General features: G+C 42.8%; 1 protein-coding gene across 1 annotated transcript; it reads right to left on the reverse strand.

Moving 5' to 3' along the window:
* Window positions 1-12,101: 12,101 nt before the first annotated feature.
* Window positions 12,102-22,827, reverse strand: CCR7 (C-C motif chemokine receptor 7). Its single transcript, XM_044447207.1, has 3 exons — window positions 22,763-22,827; window positions 21,232-21,281; window positions 12,102-14,629 (listed from the first exon to the last, which is right to left on the reverse strand). Exons 1-3 carry the CDS (start codon window positions 22,770-22,772, stop codon window positions 13,556-13,558), a joined length of 1,134 nt encoding a protein of 377 aa, XP_044303142.1. The 5' UTR covers window positions 22,773-22,827; the 3' UTR covers window positions 12,102-13,555.
* Between the last annotated feature and the right edge of the window lie 793 nt (window positions 22,828-23,620).

Below are 23,620 nucleotides of genomic sequence, written 5' to 3' on the forward strand. Positions count from 1 at the left end.
AAGTATCAGCATAACAATTTTTATATGAAACGCACACAGAATATTATACAAGGAGACAGGAAATTCATGGTTACAGCTTGGCAGGGCAAGCTTCTTCAACTTGCTCCGGCTATGCCGGCACTTCTCAACAAAGCAATCTTCTAAAAGCACAAGATCAGAGAAATATTGCTGATTTCTTATCTCTGCTTTACTGAAATTAGCAAAGCTCTGGCAGCTCTCAAATCTTATCTGCTCTCCAGGGACATCATATCATAACATATTTCATCAAGGAGGCTGTTTTGCAACAGCTGCATTCTGGAGATGAACTGCATGGCTGCCTGAATTCACCCTACGGAAAATCACAGTTGCCTTCATAAAAAGCTTACAACTCTGCTTGAAAGCCAAGGCGCAGTTGCTCAAGCTCTGTGCAGAAGAAGCTGTCTCAGCCAGCCTCTAATTTCCCCTCAACATTTATTAATGATTAATTTCTACTCACACTTTATAAGCCAGGGTATGATGCTCACCCCCTGTAAGGTCCCAAATCAAGCTGCAAAATCCTAGGCTGTGTTACACTGCCCTCTGCTGTACAGAAAATTCCCAGCTTTGTATGCAGAGAAGCTGAAGAGGCCTCATACTGTGAAAGCATTGTCTTCTACGGAAATCGTATATCCTGCTTCTCAACTTACAGAGCAGCACTCAGTGTGACTAAGAACAGCTTGGTGAAAAGTGGTAGTGCAGTGAAAAGCAAGAGTGAGCTCAGTTAAAACTATAGCCTGAAGTATCCAATCCTGCCCAACCTTGGAAACTAAGCAGAGCTGTGCCTGCTTGAAATCTGGATGGGTGACTTGAAAAGCTCTGATCTTCCCAGAGAGCTTTGACTATGGGAGGTGCAAAGTGTAGTAGTAATAATAATAATAATAATAATAATAATAATAATAATAATAATAATAATAATCAAAACCTGGTTGGAAACAAGATTGAAATGGATCCTTCAAGAGATGCTTGTAAAGGAATTGCTGCTATGCATTCTACCACCTTGCCCCAGAATGGGAAAAATAAGGATTATTTAGGGCCCTGGGCTCCAAAGAGGAGCTTTTCCATTGCAGTCTGCACAGAGCACACCCATGGCATTTTGTGCAGCCTTTTGCAGGGAGTGGGAGAGCATTTTGGCTTGTGCGGAGGTCGAGGGGTAAAACTCATCAGCGCTCTGTTCCTTGCTGCTGTGTGCTGGCAGATTTCATGACATCACATCATTCAAGGCCTCCCATGAAAATGGGACTTGGGAAAGTGAGAAAGGGTGACTCCCATTGCCAGCCGCTACTGCTCCATGAGTACCCCTTCAGATGAGGGTTAATCATGTCATTGTGCCTTTCTGGTGCGTTGTAGAGTTTTAAACATAGGGACTGGCAGTCATGAGGATCCAGGGGTGTGCTGGTGAGTTTCGCACCCAGCACTCCAAACTCAGCTCCCTGAAAAGTGAGGAAACGGGGCTTCATCCCTCCTTTGTCACCCTATCCCTTTCTACCCAGATTCAGGCCACACCTTTGTGATTCCAAAAGAGCGGCTGAATTCCACTCACAACCATTTCCAACACTATTCCTGCCATGACCTCCCACAAGGAAAAATTTAAATTAAATCAGAGGGAACACTGTGCACATAATCCACCTCAGCTTTAGCAAAGCTTTCGACATAGTGTCTCATGACATCCTGATAAGCAGATTAAGAAAAAGCAAACCAGTTAGAAAAACTATTAGGTGGATCCAAAATTGGCTGCCTAATTGGACACAGAGAGTGCTTATCAGTGGCACCATCTTAGACTGAATGGAGGTAACTAGTGGGGTGCTGCAGGGTTCAGTCCTGGGCCCAGTGCTCTTCAACAACTTTATTAATGATTTAGATGAGGAAGTGCAAGGAAAGGTAATCAAATTTGCAAATGATACAAAACTGGGTGGAATAGTGAACCCCTTAGAAGACAGGATGAAGTTCTAGGGTGATCTTGATAGACTTGAAGATGGGCTGAAAGCAACAGAATGAGATTCAATAGGGACAAGTGCCAGGTCCTCCACATATGAAAAAGAAACCAAATGCATCAATACAAGATGGGGAATATGTGGCTCAACAGAACTGAAAAAAAAGAGCTTGGAGTTATTGTGGGCAACAGCCTAATATGAGCAAACAATACAATGCAGCTGCATAAAGGGCAAATGTGATTTTGGGATGCATTAAGAGAAGTATTACTTCCGGACGAAAGAAATATCGATTTCTTACTACAAAACTGATCAAGAAAGAGATTATCTTTAAGTGGCTAACACCAGAAGGAATATTTTTTACATGGAACTCTGTAAGATATAAATTGGATTCAATTCTTAAAGCACAAGAGTTCTATGAAAAATTTAGAGTCATGCTGGAAGAGGAGGACACTGTCGTCTCTAAAGAAGGAGAAAAAGGTGTTGAAGCAATGGAAATAACAGCCTACCATTCTGAAGAAGGAGAAATACTGAAGGTTGATTCACAACAAGAAGTACAGACTTTGGACTCAAGGGAGAAAAAAAAGGTAGAACTGTAAAGGCAAAGAATAAGTAGATAATTTTACTAAATATGGCTCTTAAAAAGGAAGGGAAAATTGAATTGTTCTCCTTAAATGTTAATGGACTAAATGGTCCATCTAAGAGAAGAAGGATTTTTGCTCAGCTTCAAAAACGAAAGTTAGATATAATTTGTTTACAAGAAACACATGTTAAGAAACAATGTGTTAAACTTCTGGAATGTTTAAAACTGGGAAAATTGCTTGTATTTTCTGCTTCACAAAAGAAAAGAGGTTTAGCACTATATGTTAAAGAAAAATTGGACCCTAAATATATTCTTGCTGATGAGGATGGTAGGATCTTGATGGTAGAAATTACAATTAAACTTAAAAAGGTGCTCTTAGTGGCAATATAGGCACCAAATGACTATCAGGAAACTTTTTACCCAAAACTACATACCTTACTCTTACAAGTGGACTATCAGACTATGTGTGTAATGTGTGATTTTAATGCAATTGTGAATAAGGGAATCGATCACAAGAGTGAAAAGGAAAAACAGGTAGGAGAATGCTTGCAAAGTCTTGTTCCAACATGATTGAAGAACTCAGATTGATAGATGCGTGGAGGCATAAAAACCCATCTTCGGCCAACTATTCTTTTTATTCAAACAGACATAGGTCATGGTCTAGAATTGATATGGTTTGGATAACTCCAGACTTAGTTGCAGATCTGATAGAAGCTGAAATGGAGACAAATGTCTGGGCAGATCATAATCCTGTATTTATATCATTGAAAGGAGCTGCAAGGATGCCCAGGTGGAGTCTAGATAAAGCGTTACTAGAATATAAAAAATTTACAGAAGAGATAAGCAAAGAGATGCAAATATTCTTTCAAATAAACAAAGCGGAAGAAACTTCTTTACAGAACGTCTGGGATACAGCTAAAGCCTATGTCAGGGGATTGATAATAACTTACTCAGCAAAAATAAATAAAAAGAAAAAGCAAGAGCAAGAGCAAGCAACATTAGTAGAAGAACTGAGGAAACGGGAACAAGAACTGCAGGAGGATCCAACAAAAAGAAATCTTAGGGTCCAAATGAATACTTTAAAGCACAAATTGAATCTCTTGGATACAAATGAACTTACTAAACAAATGAAAATGGCTAACCAGATTTTTTTGAAAATGCTAATAAACCGGGGAGATGGCTAGCATATAAAGTAAAGAAAGAAAGAAAGAAAGAGAGAGAGAGAGAGAGAGAGAGAGAGAGAGAGAGAGAGAGAGAGAGAAGAGGTTGATTTCGAAACTGAAAAATGGAGAAGGACGACTACAGGTACAAAATACACAAATTAAGAAACTAGCTGAAGATTTGTTTGCAAGGTTATACCGGAAGGAGGAGATTTTGAACGAGAAGGTAAAAGAATACATTTGAAAGGGAGATTTACCAAAACTACCAGAAAAGTATCAAAAATTATTGAATCAAGAAGTAACAACTATGGAAATAACAGAGGCAATCATGTGACAAAAGAATGATAAAACCCCTGGTCCGGATGGATTACCGGCTGAATTTTACAAATCTTTTGAGGGAGTTTTTGCTACATTTCTTAAAGATATATGTAATGAAGCATTATTAAATTCTAAAAAACCAGATACCTGGACAGAGGCAAATATCACATTAATACCGGATATTAAAGATGATCTGGAAAGATGGGCCAATTTACAATTGTCTTTGATGGGAAGAATAGCACTGGTTGGTTCAAATGAACATACTACCAAAACTTTTGTTTTTGTTCCAAATGCTTCCTGTAAAAATTGATAAAATTTTTTTGAGGATTTAAATTTTTTAATTTCGAGATTTATTTGGAGAAAAAAGAAAGCAAGGATTAAACTAAAAATGCTTCAGGAAACCAAAAAGAACGGGGGTTTTGGTCTTCCTGATTGGATGTTGTATTATCAAGCATCTATTTTAACTTGGCTAAAAGAATGGATAACCTTGCGAAGTAAGATAATTTTTTATCTTGAAGGACATGTTTTGCAAATGGTTTGGCATTCTTATATGTGGTATGAGAAGGTTAAGTCTCATGGGACTTTTTAAAGTCACTTTATTAGAAGATCATTAATGTCAGTGTGGGAAAAGTTAAAGTCAAAATTGTATAATAAATTACCAAGATGACTTTCCCCTGTGGAAGCTTTTGTGTATCCAAATGTGTTGAATTTTGAAGGGAACATAAGATATGATGATATTTTGGATAAGGATGGAGGCCTGAAACTAGATCAAGAAATACAAGAACAGGGACTCAATATTTCTTGGTGGTATAAGGTGCAGATGCAATCAAGATACGCTAAAGATTGCAAAATATGGGGGTTTCATAAAGACCTAACAGCCTTTGATCAAGTGATGCTAAAAACAGATGAGAAAATGATTAAAAGAATTTATGAGTTCTTACTTGACAGGAAAATGGAAGGGGAATGGGTTAAGGAAACTATGATAACATGGGCACAAAATTTTGGATATAATATTGAATTAGAAAAGTGGCAAAAGCTATGGGAGAGAAATATTAAGGTAACTTTAGCAACTTCATATAAAGAACTTATATAAAATGTTTTATAGATGGTATTTGTCACCAAGTTGATTAGCTAAGATGTTTCCAAGTATGTCAAACAGATGTTGGAAATGTAAACATGATGTGGGTACTTTTTACCATATGTGGTAGACCTGTGAATATATGAAAAAGTATTGGATTAAAATACATAAATTGCTTGAAGAAATGCTACAAAAACCCTTAGCTTTTAAACCTGAAATTTTCTTGTTAGGCGTTATACCGTAAAATATTAGCAAACAAGAAATGTATTTGATGCTACATTTAATCACAGCGGCGAGGATTGCGCTTGCTCAATACTGGAAGAGTGAGGAACTACCCACTGAAGAAATGATTTTAAAAAAGATTCTGGACTGTGCAGAAATGGACAAATTGACTCTATTACTGAAGGAGAAAGAAGATACTGACTTCTATCAAACTTGGGACCTTTTTTATGATTGGCTGGAGAAACGGGACTTGGCTTAGATTGAAAGATGTCTTTAAATTTTTATAAATCAATTTGAATATGATTATAGAATGTTAAAAAGATATGTTATAGGGGGCTGATCCAGTACGTCCGATGTAATTGATGATTGATTTTTTTTTAGTTTTTAGTTGAAAATCTTAATAAAAAATGTGCAAAAAAAGAAGAAGTATTACTTCCAAATCACAAGTAGCAGTTTCTCTTTACTCCTCACTAGTCAGACCTCATGTAGAATACTGTGTCCAGTTCTCAGCACTAAGATTAAGAAATATGCCTCCCCCCCACCCCCACCCCCCAAAAAAAAGGTGCAGAGGAGGACAACAAAAATGATCCAAGGTTTGGAAACATTGCCCTATAAGGAGAGACTGAGAAAACGGGACATGTTCAACCTTGAGGGGAGATAACTGAGAGGGGACATGATATCCCTCTGTAAGTACCTCAAAGGCTGTCACAAAGAGGAAGGTCAAGCTCTCTTCTTGCTGATACCAGAGTGTAGGGCACAGAATAATCAGTTCAAGTTATAACAACCCAGATACAGGCTGGACATCAGGAAAAGCTTCCTCACTGTCAGAACAATACAACAGTGGAACCAGTAGCCTAGAGAGCTTGTGGGCTCTCCCACGCTAGAGAAATTCGGAAAGAAACGGGACAGTCTTCTGAGTGGGGTGGTGTAACTTGGTGTCCTGCACCAGCAGGGGGTTGGACCCGACGGCTTCCTTGGCCCCTTCCAACTCTACTGTTCTGTGCTTGTATGATTCTGCTCTCCCACCCAATCAACCAACTCAGTCCTGGTGGCCTTAATCAGCTGGTCTAGGGGTGGCAAGGGCTGAAAATACAAGTGGCCAAAAAGATGACTCCCATTCCAATCAGATCTGCTAGACAGTTCTGCTTGAATGCAATGGTAGCAGAAACATTGGATCTTTTTCTGTGGCCATCATCATGGAGCAAACTATAAAATGAATTCCTGCTTGTTGTTCAGTCAAGGCCTCTCTGTGTGAGGCATGTAACAGTGAGCCTTACGGAGGCTTCTTCTGCTTTCTTTGCAGGTGGGTTAGTGTCTCTCTCCAAGGTTTCTTTCTGGGGACAAGGGGCAGGGTTCCTCTCTGCCTTTGCATATAGTCCTATATGATCTACTACCCAACAAAAGGTGGCACTGTGGTAAAGAGCAGAGGTGCACAAATATAGGATGCCTATATAGTGAATAATGGAGCCATTGAAGTAAACACACTTTTCTTGATCAATAAAAATAAAAATTAAAATAAATAAACATAGTGGGAAAACTTGGAAGAGGTTCTGGCTGATGATGATCATGTCCTGAAAAGACCTCACGTGCATGTGAAGCTGTGGAACTTGCTCCCCAAGGAGATTTGCCTGGCACCGTCCTTGTTCTCTTTTCAGTGCCTGGTTAAAACTTTTTTTATTTACTAGACATTTTAATAATTAACTAAAGATAGTTTTTAATACTGTTTTATTGATGCTTTCAAGCTGCTATTGTGTTATAAGTTGCATTAACCCTTGTTATAGCTTGTTGAGTTGCCAAGTTCCACGTGTTCTGTTTTTATTGTCCTTTACTGTTATTTATCCTGTTTTACACTGTACACTGCCCAGAGAACCCCATGGGTTATGGGGCAGTATATAAATGTAATAAAATAAATATGCATACAGTAAATGCCTTTGTAGAGAAACTGATGGATTCATCATGATCAATTTAGACAATTTTACTGCAGCTCCTTCCACAAACAATCATATCATAATGTATTAGTCTTGAAATGTGCCCCCTAAAGATTAGGAGGAGCCTCAGGATAGTGCAGCATCCTTGCCTCTCAGCTTGGAGGCAGTGAAGTGGGACAGAATCATAGTCCGAATTCTCCCCCCCCCCCCCCAACTCCTCTGCAGCTGGCCTCCAAGGTCAGAAAATTAACCTTGGAGAGAGGGAAAAGGGGGGCATTCCTCTGGCAAGGAGGGAAGAAGACTGGAGGGACCAGGATAGGAGCTACCCTGAAGCTTTCTTTCTACCCTGAAGCTTCCCTTCTACCCTGAAGCTTCCCTTCTCTCTGAAGCTTCCCTTCTCTCTGAAGATCCTTTGCTAGAGGGGAAAGCAAAGCCCGACTAGTAAAAGACCCTATGATCAGAAGATGGGGAAGTGAAGATGGGGCATTGGATATACAGGAGCTTCCAACTTTAGAGACTTCAGCCTTGGGTTTCACCTTTCAGCACAGTCACTTCGGAAACATCAAAATCTTTCATCTCCCACGTTACATTTGCATCTACAAAGCACAAAGCAGACAATGAGAGCACAACACCTCCTCTCACAAGCCCGCTTGGCATGCAAATAGACAAACTGATCTCTGAAGTTGAATTTTAGATTGAAGTTTCTATAAAAATCCAAGTATCTAGACTGCTAATTTTGCAGAAAACCTGGAAATTCTTTAAGAACAGTAGCTAATGCTACAAATGGAAAGCTTAGAAACAAAAATAACGGAAGTGCTTGGGAATGCGTTCATGCGCAAACCAATTCATGCACTCCTATCCCCCACCCCACCCGAAATACAGAACCTAAGTGAGCTACGGTAGGGACAAAATGAGCAAAAGCTCTGCCTTAATATGGATGCTAAAAGCCCAACAATGTAAGAACAGCTTTAGAGTTAGGCTGGGATTCCTCATCTGATCAAGAATCCATGTTACAAGTCTTGTTTTCCACTAATACCTTGGAGATGCTAAGGCCTGCCTGTCCTTTGGAGGGTCACTCTTAGATGCAATAATTGTTTTTCTGTCCTGAAGATTCTTTCTGTATTGTCTTAATCCCATTCAGCCCCGTTTGTTTTATTGTAATGTACCTCAAGCAAAGCACCTAAATCATTCCCCACCTGATCTCCTACCTCTTCTCCAAACTGTGTGTAACTGATATAAAAGCTTCTTGTACAGACTTCATCTTTGTCATCTCTTTCGGGGCTGCCTACATGCCACATATATTTCCTGTATGTCATAAATGTTCCTTTGGTTGCACAAGCCCAGGAGATTCCCAAAGGGTGCTGCATCCTGACACTGCAAACCTGGAATTACATCTCTGATGCATCTGGATTGTCTTGAAGCTATCCCAGTAATTGCAACAGTCAGGGTTTTTTGTTTTTGTTTTTGTTTTGTTTTTCTTTTAGCATAATTTTATTTGTTCAAAAATAGCATATACATGTCATAGTTCTCATTTCCCTCTCAGCAATCAGCTTCTGGGAATATGAAATTTTTTCAGTAATTTCTCCCCTGGTGGGGTGGGGGGGGGACTTCTAATGCTTTCAGAATCTTGGTATTTGGACAGAGTTTCAACCACATTATTTGAGGGAGACACAAAGAAGCAAGATGAGAAGTGAAATGTGCTGGGGGTGGAGAACTCAAATCTCTCCAGTTTCAGAAAGAGTTTCACTTCATCTTTCCTTGAATGATTAATATGTCTATGAGAAAGGCTGGTGATGATCATTGTTCTTCTGTTGGGGAGTCCCTCTGACGAGTTTGCATATCAGAGAGAAAAGGGCCAGAATTCACAGCATCAGTAGCACCACCGTCACCCTGCTTCGAAAGGAAGTTTTTGTAGAGGCGCTTCTTGGTGGTGGAATGGTTAGGAAAAGTTAGCTTCTGGATCCAGTGGTTGCATGTGAGCCCCCCCACCCCACCCCCATAGAATTTGGCTCACTTTCCATGGTCTGATGGGTATCTGTGCACATGTGCTTGCATCTTTTTGGCAGGTAGTGAGCATTATTTCCTTTATTCCAAAATGTAGAAAGCAACGTTACTGCTTCCTGTTTATTCTGCTGGGTGAGGCCCTGACTTCTGGCCCAAAGCCTGACCCTGTGGATGCCACTACTCTCTGGAAACTGCTGTCCAGAGTGGACTGCTCTCAGCTTCTTCTGATTAGGGTGGCCTTCCATGTGTTGGGAAAATTCATGTGCCTTTGTGTTATAAAATCAAACCTGCACCCCTTTCTCAGAAAGCACCCCAATTCCAAGCCAGCTTACTGTTTAGTATTGCTGTTATTTTAAGAAGTGGGAACTGATAGTTTGCCTAGAAGCTGCTAGGGCTATTGTTTTTGCTGATCAGTAAGGGCTGATAAGGCTGGCAGGGTAACAGCATTGCAGTTGCCCTCATTTGCATGCCAAGACCCACAGCAGTCCCTGTGCTTCAGTGACCATTATGTTAAGCTCCTGCAATCAAATGCTGTTTTATTGAGCCCCCTCTGCAGACCCCTCACCTTCTTCTGACTGTGATCGCCTTATTTTGTCATCAGCTGCCCAGCTGCTGGGCCCATGTGACTCAAAATCGATAAAAGTTCAAGGTGATTCAATTCCCTGCATGTCCTGGTAATTAATTCTCACCATTAGTAAAGAGACTGATACACGTGAGAGTGATTGCCTGATAATCAATCAATCAATCAATCAGGAGGGCTGCTGTTGCACAAGTTTTCCTAGCCAAAGTCTTAGTTGGCCTTCCCCTTAGGCAGGACGGCAGGATCCGCTTCAGGAGCCATGTGCTGGAGTATCATTCCAACGCTGCATGTTATGCAGTGATATGTTTGTCTTGGTGCATTGATATGGAAAATGGCTGGTTTTGCATTCTCTGCAGCAGGCACCAACAGAGCTTTGGGCTTTGTAGCCTTTCATTATGGGCTTTTGTATTAGATGCTTCTTTTTTAGTTAATTCAAATGCTCCTTATGCCAGTCCAGTTACAAAGGGCCCCATTGCTACTGTTGAGGATTGTTTAGTGTTGCCACTCCTGCACCTTCTCGTTTCTCCCTCAGCATCTGCCCTTTGTAACACCTTGCCTTGTACTGCCAAGCTTTTGCACTGGTGCATCCTCCTAGGTGTGCCATGCATTGCTCAGGGGGATGCATTTTATCCACAGAGCTCACTATGAGCCATGTCATATCAGGACTTAGTCCTGGAGCATATTGTTATGCCCTCCTCCACTTCCTTGAGTGGTCAGATGCTCAGGGGACAATGCTTACCTGCATTTAGTTCCCTTTGGAAGGAGGGATTGCAACATGTTTATGGGGTTTCTATAATAGTTGAGTTTATTTACGAACATGTAAGATGGAAGCACAGCTTATAACTCTCAGAAGCAGCACGTTTGAGAAGCAGCGGGTCACCAGAGAAGCAGCTCCCCGCAATGCACCTTCCCAAGTTCGGTTGAGTTCCTTGAGGCTTTCTCAGTCCTGGTCCAACAATGTGGCATATTCTTGCTCCTCTCTCACATAAGGATCTTCATCTGCACATGAACTGCAGATGGGCGTGGGAGGTATGTGTCTTCCCTCCATCTCCTATTCAGAACTTTCCAGAGTCATTTCTGTATCGAGAAGCAATCTTCTAACAATTATTTCCCCCTGAGAAACATCATCTGAACATTCCAGGCTTTTAACATTCCATTGTCAAGTACAAGACCTTTGCAAGTTATGACCTTAAGACAAACACACAGTGATAGTTTTAGCCACTGTAATCCACTAGCAAGCATATGAGAGTAAATTCTGCTTCACATGAACCCCATTACCTACCACGGCTTCTTTAAAGCACAGCACCTGCTCACAGCCATTTTGGATATCCATGCTGTAGCTCTGGCTTCCTGTGTTGTCTGACCATGAGAATTGTGAGTTGAACAACCCTCACATAAACCAATGGCAGATAATTGGTTATATGAAGGCTATTTAGCTTTCACATAACCCACAGTCCCTGGGTTCAGATGACATGATAAGCCAATATTTGAAATGGCCACCTGTAAGTGGTGGAGGCCATCATAGCTTAAATGACTCATGGTGGGCAGGTATATATTGCCCCAATAAGCCAGAGGGCTCTCTTATGAACTGGCCTATTCATAAAGGATAGATTAAAGAGCCCCTGAGCAGAGGTAGAGTACATTTTTGTCACCATTGAAAAACTACAGTACAGAGCAGGGGTGATCAAATTATTTCTTCCAGATGTTTTGGCCACAACTTGCATTAGCTATAATCAGTATATCCAGTCATGAAGAATGACGGAAGTTACAGGCCAAAACATTTGAAAGGCCACAAATACCATCCCTGGTATAGAGAGTCCCCATGCACAAAGCTGGTGCTAAGCCTGGAGACCAAGTCCTAAGAGCATAGGTTGGGACCTTTAGCTTGGAGCTGTCCAATAGCTGTCTCCAAATGTCTGAAGGCCAGCCACGGAGACGGTGGTGGAAATTTGTTTTATGTTGCTTCAGAACATAGCACTAGTTCATTCAAATTACATGAATAGCATTTCAGATGAACATTAGGAAGAAATTCCTGGTGGTATGCATTGTTCAGTAGTACAGCATGCCATCTTAGAAGATGGTGGACTCTCCTTCATTGGAGGTTTGAGGCAGGAGATGGATGGAGACCTATCTGGCACCAGAAAGACTATGTTGGCTGAGAGTTAGTCTAGACCATTTTTGAGGTGCTTTCTGAGATTATGTACACCAGAGATGGGGAAGGGACTGCTTAAAAACTGACTTGGCATCTCTTTTTCTAAATATATAGCACTCATTGGTTGTGATTGTATCCATTGTTTTATTGTGTACTGCAGAGCACAACAGACTGGACTTCAAATATCCAGGAATATATCTGTAGGCTTGCAGGTGACTAACAAAAACCAAAGAACCTCTAGGATGCAGCAAATAAGACAGGCACATGCTCAACACCTAATTTGTTAATCACCAACAACCCACAGGTCACAACCTGACAACAAACAACAGATTCTCTTCGCAAGCAAGTCTGTTAGTGCAGCTGTGTTCACACAACACAACAACCATTGATTCAATAACAGCCCATGGTTCATAATCCACAGTCAACCCATTCTCTTGCTTGTCTTGTTTTTTGAACCCAGCCTTTTTCTCCTTGCCTCTCTGAAGGCGTTGTTCACATTTCAAGAGAAGCTCTTATTGGTGCCATTGGAGCTCTCCTTAGAAGTGCAAGCACTCTGGGAGAACTGATGCTTGCCAGAAGGATGGCCACCATTAACATCACAGCTGATCTGGCCCTTAGGCAGTCCTTCCTGGGGAGAGGCTTGGTCACAATCACATGAGCACTGGGCAATGGGAACTCTGGAGAGCAGCCAAGCACATACCTGATGGAAGGCACTAAACTGGTCTGTGCTTTCACAGGCAGCAGAAATATAGCTGTATTGGATTTTACAAAGCACGTCTATTTTATAAGGCTCTTCTTTAAGTCCACCTTTTGCATAGGAACAAAGCTCTATTGTTAGCATTTCAACAGCACGTTCCCTTCTTGCTTGATTTCCTTGAAGCTGATTGCTCCCAAATAGCAGGTTTGCACAGGTGGGTCTGAATGATGTAGAAGGTGTATGGGGACCCCCGTGTTTGGCGGGGAAGGGGGAAGTTCTTTGCACTAACTGGTTCATTTGTTCTATTTTACCATTGATGCCATAACAATGTTATTGTTTGGCAGCAATAACACAGGGTTGCTAGAAGGAACAAGGAAGAAATTGCAAGGAGGGGAGGGGGAGTAGAAAGAAACCAGAAGAGGGATGTGGAGATCTGTCACTTGGCTTCCCCCCATGCTTTCTTCTCAATTTGTGGAAGAGGCTTGCATGAGGTCATCTTGTATTTGCATAGCCTGCCATCTGAGAGTCTACTAGGCCATAGTGAAGATTTATCACCTTCTTATCAAGGTTGTCAGCATCTTTGGATTCACTTTCCAGGCTCACTCTTTTAGGCCAGAGGGAGTATTTGTGTCTCTTCCTGCAGCTCATGGCTTAGTTCATTTACTGCAATTCCCTTTTCACTGCTTTGTGGCATATGGTCTGGATTACGTGAGTAGAGGGATGGTTGGATGACACGGTATTTTGGTCTCCTCTGGCACATGGAAATATCCATGCTATGTGAGATTCAGAAGTTCCTAGTTCAATCCGTGATGCTGGCCAATGGAGACTGTCTCGTGATATCTGTTTCAGTGGCAGTCCAACATTTCTGCTACATTGCTCAGGTCAGCTCATGGGAAGAAAGTGGTGGTGGTTTCTGTGTCTGTGGCAATGGAACACCTTCTGTTCTCCCTGTAAGCTGACCACTGCCAGAACTTTGCTTGGCTGAGACAGCCCAGGTTCTTAAGGAGCCGGAGAAGGTCATTGCGGAACTTGACACCTACAAAACCATACAGGAAGGGGTTGAGACAGCAGCGGAGACAAGCCAGGCTGTATGTCACATCATTGGCTATATCCAAGCGCTTGCTGGCATTGCATTGGCCAGTGGTGTTGTTGAAGGCTGAGATGGTCTGAGCAAGCATGATGCCATTATAGGGCAGCTGGAAGATGACAAAGGCCACCATGACAGCAATAAGGACCTTGATTGCGCGGTTCTTCTCGAAGCTGCGAGTCTGCAGCAAGGTCCTGATGATGATCCAGTAGCAGAAAGTCATTACTAGGAGAGGTGCCAGGAAGCCAAAGATCATTTGAGATAATCTGATGAGAGTAGAAAAGGTCAGCAAGTTGTCCATTATGATGCTGCAGCGTGGATTCTGGTCGGCAGAGTGGTGCACACCTGTGTGGATCGCCTCGGGGATAGACAGGATGAAAGCCACTACCCAGATTAAAGAACAGGTGACTTTGCTGACAAACACCCTCTTGGAGCGAAGGCGGTGGGCTGAGGGGGCCTGGACTATGGCAAAATACCGGTCGATGCTGATGGAGAGAAGCAGCAACATGCCACTGAAGAAGCTCATCTGGCAAATGCAATGGACGGCCTTGCACGTAAACTCCTTGAAGATCCAGTATTTGGCTGCACTGACGGCCCAGAAGGGGAGAGTCAGCAGGAAGAGGATGTCTGCTATGGCCAGGTTGAGTAGGTAGACATCAGTCATGGTCTTGAGTCTCTTGAAGTAGATGTAGGTCAACATGACCAGGCCATTGCCTGCCAGTCCCACAAAACACACAAGAGAATACATGGCAGGTAAGAAGGTAGCACGGAACCTCCGGATCTCATCCTTCCTGCAGAGCTCCTCAAACAGGCTGTAGTCAAGGGTGGAGTTGTCAGGTTCATAGTCAGTTGTTGCAAAGTCTCCCATGCAGAACTGGAAGGGAGATCAAGGGAGAGAAAAGGATCTGTCATAACCCACCTGTAGATGCTACCCTTTGGCTAAAAACATCTCTGAGCTAGCCATGCTGCCTGGGCATGCTGGGAGCTGTCATCCAAAACATCTGGAGGTTACCAGGTTGGGAAAAACTGCTCTGAGCAAACACAAACAAGGAGCTGATCTTCAGATAAGAGTGGCCCAGTGCTTGCGTATCACCCCTCGGAGCCCATCAGCACAACAAACCAATATTGGTTTTGCCTCATGTTACTTATTGTGGCTTCCTCCACCCAGTTCTCAGAATCACAGTTCAGTGAAAGTATGCTTAGAAATCTCTAGGCTCTTTTTGTGGAATTGCATGGCCCAAACTCTGCGGGGAGGAAATGACGGTTAAACCAGTTTAAGGGCATGAACAGAATGAACAGCCCACCATGGCTTCTTTAAGCCACATTGGGGTACAGGGCTGGCAGATGGACATTTTGAATATTGAAACACTGTTTGTGGCTTGTGTTGTCTATATCCAGGAACCGTGGATCATATGGGGGTAAATAACCTTCGTATAACCCAACAACAGGCCATAGGTTGTGTGAGCATTACCACAATGCAACACGCCACACTTGGTGCTTGAATATTCAAACCCATCCCATGGGCTTTGGTAATCCACTGTGGGCTGTTCTGATCCTGCAACCAGGTGACAGACAGGGGACCAGCCAAGGTGAGGTGCCATTTGTGTGAAGAATGGTACATGAAGGGTTTGTAAAACGTAAATGGCAGGTATGGGGACTCTGGCAATAAGGGGATATATGCTCCTATCCTCCTCATGTAGCACCAATCCAGATAGGGGGCACAACCTTTTTTAAAATTTGGGAAAAAACCTTCCATTCATGGCAATAGAAATTGGTGTTTGTGTATGTACATTCCTTTCTTGCTTTTAAAGGCAACTGGTGGTGCTAGTAGTGGGGGCGTGATGCAGATTGGGACCACAGTGGGGGAATGTTAAATCCCCTAAGTTCCTCCTTTCCATGTCCCAAACCACTTCCCTGTACCACAGGGTAGGGTTATATTTAAAGGCACAATAATATCAATAAGCATGCACTTAGTTTGGCCTTTAGATTTTATTCTCTCCAAAGGGAAGCACAGAACACCGTTTATATCAGGGTAGAGATTATTCTATGTAAAAAATTAAAATGCCTTTTAAATGTTGAGAGCCAGTGTGGTGTGGGGGTTAAGAGTGCGGGACTGGGACTCAGGCAATCTGGGTTCTAGTCCCCGCTTGGCCATGGAGCCAACTGGGTGACTTTGGACCATTTACAGATTCTCAGCCCAGCCTACCACACCGGCTTATTGTTGTGGGGATAAGATAGCAGCAGGGGGAGAATGTTGTAAGCTGCTTGGAGTTCTTTGCGAGAAAAAAAGTTGGATATAAATATAATAAACAAATAAATAGCCTTAAAGGCATTTTATTGTACAATCATATCCCTACATACTCATTCAAAACACGAGTTCAACGGGTCTTATGCTCGGAGTATGCTTTATTTTTTAGTATGGAATTCAAATGTCTTTCCCAAACTGGTATCTTCCAGATGTTTTGGACTCCAATGTCCATCATAGGCCATGATGGCTAGGAATGATGGGAGTTTAACACAAGTATGAAGCACCAAGTTGGGGAATGTTGGTGTGGCGAACATTAATCATGAGGGTAGAAGTCATTGAGGGTGCAATCCTGTGCACGTGTACAGAAAGGTACAGCATTCCCCAGCCAGCCAAGTGTCTCAAAAGCTATGCCTAAACTCAGGCTTTTAGGATTCCTTATGGAAGTGTCTCAAGAATGCTTCTACTTCACAAGAAGACTTCTTGAATCAGAGAAGTATGAAGGATCACAAACAGCTTTCTGGAAGGAATAAGGTGATCTTTGCATCTGCAGTCCCAATTCCTTAATATGTCCTGGAGGAAGGAGATAATTTCCTAGGGCTCTGGTTAGCAGTAAGATTTACTGGAGGTTTGAGTTGATGTGGGTTTGGAAGGTCAGTAGACTGAGTCTTGCTATCACACCTATCAATATAGCTGATTGCAAGGTCTTCCATATACCCGTCTTAGCTTTGTGGTCCAGATGGTACCTACCAAGGGTCAGATTTGCTGTTAAGGTGCAAATCCACGCATGTTTAGACAGAAGAAAGCCTCACAACTCATTGTATTCGCCACACAGCATGGCTGGCTGGAGAATGCTGGGAATTGTAGGACATTTTTCTGACCGAGCACACATAAGATTGTGCTCTTGGCTGCAGATTCCTTCTGTAAGGATACACTTTGACCTGCTCTGCATGAGCACCAACCCACCATGTCTTATTTAAACCACAACAAGGTGCACTTCCTGCAGGAACCCAATGGCCTGTTCAACCCAGCTGCATCATCTGAAGCCAGGCAGTAGCAGTTGTTTGAGAGTTACACCCTGGTCATCTGAGAGCTGTTTGATCTTCAAACAATTCCTGCCGCCTGGTTTGGATGATACAACAAAGCATGGCAGCCTTCTGTTTGGGTGTGGAATATTTAAAATGGCTGACCACGTCCCCCCCGCCCCCCCATGCCAGAGGAGAGATCCTTTGACCGAGCCCAATAATATTTGAATGTCCTTGCTTCAAATAATAACTCTCTGCCTATGGAAAAGAAAACAATAATTCATGCCCTCAAAAAACTCCCATTGCTGAAACCAATGATAAAGTGGCTGCTGATAGAGATCAGGTTTTTGAGGAATTATACAGCAAAAATTTTGTTCAGAGTATCTAATGCTAGAGCAATTTTTTTGTAAACATGAAAAGATGCTATCTGTCGAGAGCACCTACCATTTTCAGATATGCTGGTTACAGATTCAGAATTACGACTAAGCATTCTCAGTTGTCTGCCTGGTCTACCAATGGGGAAAATCCCACTCCTGCCCATAGGCCCAAATGAGGGTCATATGAAGTTGATTTGGTCCCTTTTGAGGATGTACGATACACGGAAGAGACATCCTCCTTCAGCATAAAGTTTGTTTTCCCAGACAAAAGTCCCATGCCACCAACAGGGCAATCCTCGATACGTCTGCTTGGAAATAAGCCCCATCCTGTGCATCAGACCACATTTTACTGTAAAAAGTCCCAGCCATAAGTGTTTACACTACAAAAAGGGACTGAGAGAGGGGAAGAATATTTCCATAGCTAACACCATTACCCAGCCTAAAGTATAATCTTATACACCAGGGGCTCCCAATCTGGCACCCACAGAACGCCCTGGTGCCCATGGAGGCCTCCAAGGACACCCTCTGCCTCCTCCTGAACAAATAAATAAAGCCGTGTAAATGCTAGGGTACGGTTTTCTCTCTCCCTTTCTAGCCTCTAGCCTTTCTCTTTCTCACCCCTCTATGCCTTTGCCTTGAGATTTCCCCTTCCCTCCCAGCCTCTAGCCACCGCCTTTGGTTTGCGCTTGACTAGTCAGGCCACAGCAGCCATTATGTGATTAGCCACATCCTCTGCAGGAGCCATTTTGTGGCGGTGCACAGAGCACTTTCTCCAATTCCCTAATGTGTCCATGAATCCAAAAAATCCTGGGGGTCTCTTCTATATGCAGTTCTTCCTGGGTGACTGCAGTTGAGCAGCAAAGATTTCTGACTTTAATAATTTAATATGATACAGACTATTAGCATTATTTAAAAACAAAACAAATTAAAATTAAAATTTAAAAATTTAATTAAAAACAAAACAAAATGCCCTGCTGTTGCTGGCCTTAATGCTAACCATCATTTTATTTGTTTTATGTTTGTACTGTTCACCACTCTGGAATTTGCTTAGATATGGAGCAGTACAGAAATGCTCAAAATAAATCATCGGCATCTCCAGCTGAAGGCGTTCCTTGTTCATAAAATGAACATATTCATTGGTTATCTTTGACCAGGTCCTTGTGTAGCTTCACTGGCTACCTTGAGAGCTCGATGGTGGAACCTTATGCATGAGAAGTCCACAATAATTGGCTAATAATTCAGATGAAGGCTTGCGTTGTGCATGAGTAGACAATTTATGTCACAGCTTCCACTTTATCTGCTCAGGAAGCAAGTGTGTTTAGTCACGGCCTGAATCTTTCTAAAATAGCTGGTACAATGTAGCGGTCAAGCAGCCCAGAATATGATCTTCTGCGAACTCAAAGAAACATAGAAACAGAGCGAGTCAGAAGGGGCCTCCTGGGCCATCTAGTCTGACCCCCGGCTCCAGCCGGCTCCGCTCACAACATGCCCACCATGTGCATGTCCAGCCTATCCTTGAACACCCTCACCAATGGGGCCTCAATGACCTCCCGTGGAAGCCCATTCCATACGCTCGGGGTCCTAACTTTCAGGAAGTGCTTCCCGGCATCTAAATGGAACCTTGGTTCCCTGAGCTTTGCTCCGTTGGAAGTAAGTCCTATTTTCCTCAGTACAGATTGCTTCTGCATAGACTTGTATAGGGTTACTCTGGGACCTACACATTGGAAAATTACTAGTTCAGATTGCATCTCTTCCTTAAGCTCCACGGTGTATTCCTCAGTGAGCCGGTCTTTCTTAGCACTTTGTTTGCAATATAGAGATAGCACTGCCCTACCCTAATGATTACATTTTGATCATGTGTCTCACACACTTTATGCACTACTAAAGTGTTGTGTACATTCTGGGTTGGATCCTGACTTAGTTATACTTAGAATTAACCAGTTGATTTCCACAAGATTTAAGTTAGCCTTGACTAATTGAAGCCATACTCCAAATATGATTAAGTTCTGAATCCAACCCACTAAATGATATTATTAAACTATGTAAGGGAAGGAAAGCATTAACAAATCCATGCATACTCCAGGTTATACTATAGAAGATAAAAAACCCATGTGGAATCTATACTGAGAGTTTTGTGCTAAAAAAAATCCTTGCTTGATTGCAGAATGAATAAAATTCTGTAATCATAAAATTCTTCCTATGTGTTATATGAACACTTCATCACCCTTATAGTAAACCCACTGAAATAACTGGGACTTAATTTATTCAAAGTTAATTTACATCCCATTTATTCAAGTGTGTTTAAGAATGACCAAGTCCGGATCCAATCCAATGCCTGGGCTAGCATTATTAGGAACTTCTTGTTAGCAAAATGTGAAATGAGATAATTACTTGAAAATAAATGGAATTGAGAATAGGCATCAAGCCCTAACACTGAAAGTGAAATAGTTTGGAGTGGCTATCTGTGAATATGATTACTGATGAGAAAGAACAGTGATTTTCACGAAAAAAAAAACATTTCTTACCATCGGTTTGCCAGTGTACCATGACACAAACCATGGTTTATCTATTCCAACATCACACTGAGTCGTACTTAGACTTTCTTACCCATAGATTGCCTATGCCTGCACTGAGCCTTTCTTTTAAGCCCTCAGTTAAGAATACTGTTGGCTTTTTTGAAAGAGCCATTTTGTTCCATTGGAAAGAAGTTACAATATTTTATTTAAAAAACCACCGCAGCTCCTCACGGGTGGCCACAACATGTGATTGATGAGACAAGTCTCATGATCCCTTCCAACAAAGGAAACTAAGATGTGCTTGACATTTATGCCTGGAAACTCCAGGTATGCAGCTCTGAGGTGGGGGCGGGGAGGGGATGACTTTGCAAATTAGTTATCAGTATGAGACATTTGCCCTTATCAAATGGGAGGGAGGAATATCGGGTTCATTGTGGCTTGTTGCTGAACCACAGGTAGTTGTTGACATAGGGGCTATCATATTGTCCAAACACACTAGAGTGGACAAGCCACACTTCACAACTCAGCAACAGACCATGGGTCCTCTTCATGTGGGTTGCGTGTGGTTAACAGGCCATGGCTTGTTAGCACAGCTGGGGCGAGACAACAGAAAAACCCACATTTCAGCAACCACCCGTTGGCCTGTTGTTGCAAAAATAGTGAGGAGAGGCTGAGACAAAATGAAGGGATTGTGGCTCACAAGGATTCTTGGAAGGAGAGGTCCAGGTGTAGGAAAGGGAAGGCAGAAAGAGGAGGCAGAAGCAGTAACAAGGTGGGCAGAGGAGGTTGGGGAAAGACCGACCAGGGGTTTGGAAGTGACTGGCTGTATCACACACCTACAGCAATCTTAGGCATGTAAAGTTGTTGTTGAAACCCTTGTGGTGGGCTCTCTTAGCAACGGTTTTGGCCACTTCCTGTGGGTGAACCTGAAGAAGCTTATCCCAGAGAGAAAGGAAGAGGCCTCACTATTTCTCCCTCCCCACCCCTGGGTGGATGCATACATGTGTGAAGGGTGGGGGGAAGGTAGAATTAAATATGTTTGGCTGGCGCACCATGACTGTGCACCTGCTTATATGCAAGTTTGCAAGAAAAGTATCTCCACACTTCCTTGAAAGCGAACATCCAAGTCCAGTTCTCTATTTGCCCGAAATCCCCAAATCACTTTCAGGCGTTCCTTTAACCAATTCCTTCCACCAGTTGAAAAGGAAGGAAGGTAAAAGAGCGGCAGCTTATACTTTTAATCTCTCAGAGTGGAGGTAACAAACAGAGGGACAGGGATCAGAGAATGCAAGTCACTTTGGTAAGTGTCATACCTGGAAAAGGAAAGGAAGGTTCCAAAGGATGGCCGCTTTCAGCTGTTTACCTGGAGTAGGGAAACACACGGTCCATTATTACGCATGTTGCAATATTATGTTACGAAGTTACACTGACAGCTGCATTACAACACATTTCAGAAAATGCGGAGAAGCCCACTGCTGTGACATACCAGGATGCCAGAAAGAGCTGCTTTTGACGATGCTTTTCACAAAACTGGCTCCCGATTGGAAAAAGGGCAGTGATATGTACTATTGTATTTCAATGTATTTTATCATGTTGTAAGCCGCCCCGAGGTTTCGGCAAGGGGCGGCATAGAAATGTTATAATAATAATAATAATAATAATAATAATAATAATAATAATAATAATAATGTATAATGTGGAGAGATAATACAGCAGGAACAAAGAGCCACACTGAAGTAGCTGGGGGTTTCCAAAGCCCTGGCTAGCAAGTAAGTTTGCTTCATGGCCACTTTGCCTAGGGTGTGGAGGGTGGTGGCCAAGGGTGCACCCCCCCCCCCCAAAAAAAAAGCTTACTGGCAGCTCTTGCAGCTGCAGCTGCTGCACCCTCTGTGCATCTCTGTGACTTCTGGCCAGCAACATTGCTCAACAAAATGGTCCAAGCAGCACATAGACATGTACTCAGGAAGCAAGTGAAAATCAGTGCGAAGGACAAGACCTTGACCCTGCTTTTCAAAGTTAATCTCTAGGTCATTTTTTTTTTTTTCAAAAGCAGTGTGCCAGGTCCATTGGAAGACCTCCCCCCACCTCCCTGCTGTGCTGCAATTCAATTCCATGTTTCTTTATCTACAGCTGGTAAATTAAATTTGGACTGAACCCAAATTTAGTCATCGAATAGACCCTTTGAAATCAATGGCAAAGGTAGGTCACAACTCAGTAGATCCCATTGATTTAGTTATCAGTGGCAAGGCTCAGCTTGGACACTTGCAAAATACTCATTCAGAAGAGCATGTACGAAGAGCCTAATTCGTTGTACAGCAATTGTCCCAGCCCATACACCAGGCATTATAGCCGGGAGAGAAGCTTCCTGGACAGAGTTTTATCTTGGAAGCCTTTTGCCCTTTTTGTAAAAAACAAAACAAAACAAACAAGCACCCCGACCCCAAACAGCTTAATTTAGAAATTAACCACAGTTATCAGGTGAAACTGTGGCAAGGAGCGTCTATCTACAATGGAGGATGAAGTACTGATAATAGAAGATAAACATCTCATTGAGCTCTTTGCCTTGTGATTTAAAACCTGTGGTTCTTCTAGCAGCAGTTAGCAGGAACTGAATATTACTTTTCTGAAAAAGGAGAGGTACTGGAGTTTAAAGCTGACTAACTGGGATGCTTGATCCCTATTCCCCAGTGTTCATCAGAGCAGAAGGAAAGAGGCTGCACACCTCCAGAGATGCCCTCCCAAACTTATTTCTTCCCAAGCCTGAGTTTTGGCATTAGAAACTAGTTCAGAGGCTGACATTTATAGGAACAAATGAGAAAGACTGAGAGAGAGATCGGTACTCACCTCTGTCCATGACTTTCAGGTGCTGGGTACAGTAACCAGAAAGGAAATGTGGGGCTCACTAGACTCTCAGCGCACGGAGGGGAGCTGACAGTGATTGTGTTTGAAGAACAGTGCACTGGAACTTCCTTTTTACGCTCGGGAGGCAGTACGTAACCATTCATACTCTGCAAGGTGCACATCAGTTTCTGTGCTCAGTAGCCAACATGTAGCTGCTGCTCCTTTACCTGCAAGGTGCGCAGGAAAGCACCCAGCCTGTGGCTTTGCCAAGGGGCCTGAAGGGGCTCAGATGTTTCCTGCTGCTTCAGGAGACTGCATCTGGTGCAAGTGATAATGAGAGCCTTAGAATGAAATACTGCTGTGCTATGTGTCACTGGAAACTGGAAACTGCAGTCTCCAAGGGTCGCAATTCATTTAGGTTGAAGCATCGCTTGCTTTTCCAGGTAGAGGGAGCCTCAGTGCCTGCGGGGAGCACCACAGGGGTGCCCAAGAGCAAGTGCCCCGCCGCACCTTCTTTTCTTTCTCTTTCAAACACGGAAGGTGGAACTGCATGTGGACCCCCTGAAAGGCACTTCCATCCTTCCGCATTCCGTATCATTTCTTTTTCTGAGCAACTTACCAGAGAACAACATCCGCATTCCGTATCATTTCTTTTTCTGAGCAACTTACCAGAGAACAACAGAAACTATGCATGCAAATAAAAAAGCAAAGCAGAGAGTCAAATACAATGCTCTTAAAAATAACAGCCACAGGTGAAAATAATACCATTCGAGGCCACTGAAGATGTCATGCCAGAAAAGAACACTGGCCATCTGAGCCAGCCCGAGGGGTCTTGGGTGTGTGGGAGGGGGGTCTGCAGCC

Source organism: Varanus komodoensis, unplaced genomic scaffold (assembly GCF_004798865.1).
Source record: "Varanus komodoensis strain SLA01 unplaced genomic scaffold, ASM479886v1 scaffold50, whole genome shotgun sequence".
NCBI lineage: Eukaryota > Metazoa > Chordata > Lepidosauria > Squamata > Varanidae > Varanus > Varanus komodoensis.

Bases quoted from the DNA above. Each gene is read 5' to 3' on its own strand.
- CCR7 (XM_044447207.1), bottom strand. The intron at 14,630-21,231 runs GTATGACACTTA...TCTCCCTTCCAG, and splicing joins ACCTTCCTTTCCTTTTCCAG to TTCTGCATGGGAGACTTTGC.